The sequence below is a fragment of the Dicentrarchus labrax genome, unplaced genomic scaffold (assembly GCF_905237075.1).
Source record: "Dicentrarchus labrax unplaced genomic scaffold, dlabrax2021, whole genome shotgun sequence".
Taxonomy (NCBI): domain Eukaryota; kingdom Metazoa; phylum Chordata; class Actinopteri; family Moronidae; genus Dicentrarchus; species Dicentrarchus labrax.
The window spans coordinates 17866441-17871518 of record NW_026136703.1 but is presented as its reverse complement, the minus strand read 5'-3'; the positions used below and the strand labels follow the sequence as shown (position 1 = coordinate 17871518).

The 5078-nt window shown below is 41.9% G+C and overlaps 1 protein-coding gene across 1 annotated transcript; it reads right to left on the bottom strand.

Moving 5' to 3' along the window:
• Positions 1-570: 570 nt before the first annotated feature.
• LOC127353544 (uncharacterized) lies at positions 571-4967 on the bottom strand. The gene is made up of 4 exons (XM_051382837.1): positions 4668-4967; positions 2717-3265; positions 2465-2625; positions 571-1961 (listed from the first exon to the last, which is right to left on the bottom strand). The coding sequence occupies exons 1-4, from the start codon at positions 4830-4832 to the stop codon at positions 1529-1531; spliced, it is 1308 nt and encodes a 435-aa protein (XP_051238797.1). The 5' UTR covers positions 4833-4967; the 3' UTR covers positions 571-1528.
• Between the last annotated feature and the right edge of the window lie 111 nt (positions 4968-5078).

The following is a 5078-nucleotide window of genomic DNA, read 5'->3' as shown; positions in this document are numbered from 1 at the left end:
GAAGAGGAGGAGATACTGTGGTGTTGAGTGACAGACGGGAGAGTTGCATGAAACAGGCTTGTGACAGACCAATTGAATGAACGAGGCGGGTCCTCCAGGGTGGACTGTGGGCGCACAAGTTAGGTCGATGAGAAGAGAGAAAAAAAAAACCCTCAATATGTATGAATTAGGAGGATTGTTCAGATTTATATATTCTTCTAAGGCAATGCATGCGAGGCCACCACCTGCTGCCTGTGTGCTGGCACAATACTTCTCTGGTCTGGTGCAACGTTGTAACTGATCATCAAGACACAATGCATCCCAATAAGGAAGATAATCCCCATCACTTCATCAATAACCTGCAGTAATAATGCAAAGCAGCATCAGACAAGACAAATTATTAGCTACGACTGTGGTTGGATGTATGCTGGGACAGCAGCGACATCTTGTGGGCGTACAGTACACTTGCATGTAACATCTGGTCACAGTGTTCATTCAATAAATGCATCAGGCAAGGAGGAAGAGGCTTGGTAATTCAGGAAAATGTGGGATCATTGGGCGCTGGAAATCTAAAATAAATCAAATCTGGCATAATGAAAACCATGACTTTATTAAAATGTTGAAACTTATAATGAGGTTTCCTATTTTTATTTATTTTTTACTGGGGTTATACATGTGTACTGGTATTGGTGACAGGAAAGAGCCTTGTTTTTATCCACACAAAAAAATGTTAATAACTATTAAATAGGCTATAAATTATCCTGGCCATTCAAATTAATGTTAAACCACAACATCATAATATAGACTGCATTTCTCTAAGGACAGATTTCCAGCCTCCCTGAGCTATCTATCTCATTTTAATCACCTATAACTAACTCTTTTAATACTTTCAGACCCATGTAATGTGCAATATTGGTTTCCAGTAGCAAAATATTTTTTTATATTTTCCTCAACTTTATAACAAATGTTACACACTGGTTACAAGTTTACAAAATAGGTAATGAGACAACATCAAAGATAAGATGAAACCAATATATACAGCAAACTTACGGTAAACAAAACTGGAATCTTTATGGAATGATGCATTACATAAAAGTGTACACAACTGAATAAATTAGCACAGTGTCATGATGATTATATATACTGTCAATGGTCATGATAGATAGAAAAAGTAGTATAGCCTCAGCAACCCATTCAGGCTGTGATGCTTATTACGTAACAGAAAACAACTGTTTGTTAGATGGGAAAATGGGGGGGTACTTTATTGCTTTAGTGGGGCACATGTTAAGATTAGCCACATGGTGGCACCAAAGTAAACACACATTCCTGTCTGAATCAAAAGTGTTTTTTCTCCATTATTCCCATTATTATTTTTGATTTTTGAACATCTCAGACTTGGTTTCACAGGCTGAGGTCTACATTGGCAGATTTAGCTTATTTTAAATCAGTCTAAGCTTTACCTTGTCCATCTGCATTTAGGTTCCATTAAAAGTATTCTGTAACTGTAAGGATTTCAGTAACATTAGTCTTTATGTGTAGGAAGCTTTTTTTAATTGTTCTGCTCTTCAAAATAGTCACAGAAGAGGTGTCGGACCTCCTCAGCATGACTTTGGTCCATAGTGGTTGAGAGGAGCTGCTTGTGGTCGGGCTGAGGGCTCTCTGACTCGGCCACCTCCACCTGCCACTCTGCCTTGAAGGCATCTCCGTGGGACTCGCACATGTTGTGCAGAATGCAGCAAGCTAGAATCATGGTGGGCACCACGTCCAGTCCACAGTCGTTCCTCTTGCTCAGGCACTGCCAGCGCGCCCTCAGCCTCAGCAGCGCCTCCTCAGGGACACGCAGCGCTCTGGTCAGCTGCCGGTTAAAGAGCCGCTGTGGCTCTGTCAGTGCTGCGTGGCTTGCTCTCCTGCCCTTTTCCTCAGGGTAGACCTTCATTAGCCAGCTCTGGAGAGGGTAGCAGGCCTCCCCCAGCAGCACATATCTAGACACGGCAGATGGTTTTCAGTCAGTTCTAGCACACAGGGGAAGACTTGACATCCTAAGAAGACACTGCAGCATTGAAACATTTCCCTAAGGAGTTCGGACATATAATCTAAGGTTAACTTAGGAAGCAAAGATAATTAAACCTCTGTATATTACGAGAAGAGTTCTGGTTCATTTTGTACAAATCAGTACAGAATCTCATGAAAAATAAGATTTATCCAAAAATAAGGTTATAAACAGGCTCAAAAGTGTGAGAAAGACATGATATAAGTCCAAATGTTATGTCATTTGGACAATCATTCCCTCTCCATCATGAAATTTGAAATCTAAACCTAAAACAGCTGTTTCAAGGCTGGATGAAAACATAAAGGGAAAAGAGGGAAAAGACTTACTTACTTCTTTCCTCAAGGTGGAAATTTGTCATTAAATGCCTGAAAAATTGTGACCTGCTACTGAATTGAATCGTAATTCAACCGTCACGCTGTTGTGCTTTAACTTTACCTGAGTGGTTTCCCCATGAAGATAGGTGGTGGTTCAGGCGACAGTCCACCCTCTGCAGCCGTGGCCCACAGCGATGAGTTCTGTAAAATGTCAGCTGGGTCCGTCCCACCCGGGAAACTGGCACATACATCCCAGAATTGCCCCCGGCCACTAACAGCCACCTGAAACGCCAAAGAGACAAAATGTTCAAATCTGGTGTGAGACTACTAGTGAGCGTGTATTTGCAGCAGCATGTATGGATACACTCTCTACCTGAGACAGCACTGAGAGCCAGCCAGCAGGGTTGGCATAGTCAGACGCGTTGTTCGATGGGGTGATGATAGCCGTGTGGAGTGTTGCTATGGCAGCGACGCAGTGAGGGAAGCCCCAATGGGACAGGAAGAGCTGGGCTGAATCCTCCAGCTCCTGCTCACTGGGGGGCCGCAGGTAGATGGAGCTGAGGAGCGCCACGATGGCGTGACACATGTCTCTAACACACCTGCACACGGTGGACTTGCCCACGCCAAACAGGGTGCTTATGGTGCGGTATTCAATGTTGGACGCCAGACGCCACAGAGCCACCGCTACACGTTTCTCCACCGGCAGCGCCAGACGGAAGCTGGTGTCCTGCCGAGCCAGACGGGGCCTCAGCTTATCACAGAGGTAGAAGAACGTCTCCCGGCTCATCCGGAACTTATCCAGCCAATCAGATGGCTGGAATTCTGTCATCACCACCCGCTCCCACCAGTCAGTGCTCGGAGTGGTGGTCCAGGGGCGTGTGCGGATGCGGACATTGGAGCGGATGCCTCCTGCTATCATCATCTGAGGAGAAGAAGATCAATAATATAACAAAAATGTCCTTCAAATGAATTACTAATAAGATGTTATCCCTGTAGTCAGTCTGTCTCTTAGAAAAGATGTTGAGACCATTTATTATAAGCCTTAAGATATTTGAAAAAAAAAAAACAACTGAGGTTTTTGGAAGAAACTTTCTGACTTTGTAACTTCCAGAGTTCACCATGTTTTTTCCCTTAAATGGGAAAATGTGTCGTTTGGTTTCTTTTCTACCTGATACATTTTATTATACTTAAAGCCAAATTTTACATTCATAAATACTCTTAATTGCTCTATCACTCTAAATACTTCCCCCCTGCTCTGGTTTGTGAAATTAAAAACTATATCTCTATTATTGCTTTTAATGCAAACAGAAAATATGTCATAACCATGTAAATGGTAAAGGGACTGTACTTATATAGCACCTTTCTAGTCTTCCTAGTCAAAGCACTTTTACACTACGTGCCACATTCACCCATTCATACACATTCATACACTGATGGCAAACGCTCATCATAAACAAAAACTTATCCATTCGTTCACATTCACACACAGATGCACAGCATCAGGAGCAATTTGGGGTCTTGCCCAAGGACACTTCAACATGCAGCCGGAGGAGCTGGGGATTGAACTGCCAACCTTCTGATTAGTGCACGACCCGCTCTGAGCCACAGACACCGTCTTTTATTTAATCTGTGCCTTTTTGGTAAGATCTACGTAGCCTAAAGGCCTTTATGGTATTGTATGCATAGGGGTCAAACAATTTGTGGATTAATCCATTAGTTGATTGAAAAATAATCTGCAATAAATTTGATCATTTATTATTCATTTCAGTCACAATTTCCTGAAAAAATGCTAAACATACTCTGATTCAGGGTAGTCACTTCTGAATGTTCTCTGTTTTATATGATTGTAAATACAATATTTTCTGTCCATTGTACTTTTAATTCCACTTTAGCTACTTCAAAGTAAGTAAGATTCAAAGTAATAATACAAAATATAATCAACAAATAAATCATGGTGTATTATGCATAAAGATAAGACTCTATTGATCCCTTGTTGAATTAATACCCAGCAGTATACACAGTAAAAAAAATAAAATAAGCCCCACTTCTACCAGCTGCAACCGTGAAGCGATGCACACATGAATGCATTAATAATTATAATCCATGTTATAATTTACATTATTGTTATCATTATATAAATGAGTCATTCTGAGTATATTTCCAATGCAGGACTTTAACTTATTCCACAACCAGTATTTCTACTTTTATTCAAAGGAAGTAATTAAAAGCAATAAATAACGATGTCACGTGTATGTAATAGACAGGAACATTTAACTCTACACAGCTCTATGACGGTGGGGTGAGACAGAGAGGGAGGGGCTCACCATGAGCATCCTCCTCTGCCTCTGGAAGAAGTACTGCCGATGTCTGATGCGTCTTTGGATCTCATTGCGCCTCTGCACGTTTGCGTTGTTGATGTCTCTCCTGCGCTTCATCAGCATGTAGGTCATGAGGAACATTAAAGAGCGGAGCAGCTCCTCTTCCTCCATTTTGACAAGTTCAACCGGAAGGCAACGCGCCAGATGTTAAGTCATGCTAGTTAATGAATGAATATAAAACATCTTGTTGCTGCAACTACCGTCAATGTATCATATGGCTCATATGCATCCGTGCTGTTAGTGGAGGCTTCCGCTTTCTTCTTGTTTGTGTCTGTGTTTAACCACCAGAGCGGTGCTGCCCCCTAGTGGCTGAAACTGAGTAGTGGTGGAGAGAGGTTGTTACATTATTTTAAATGG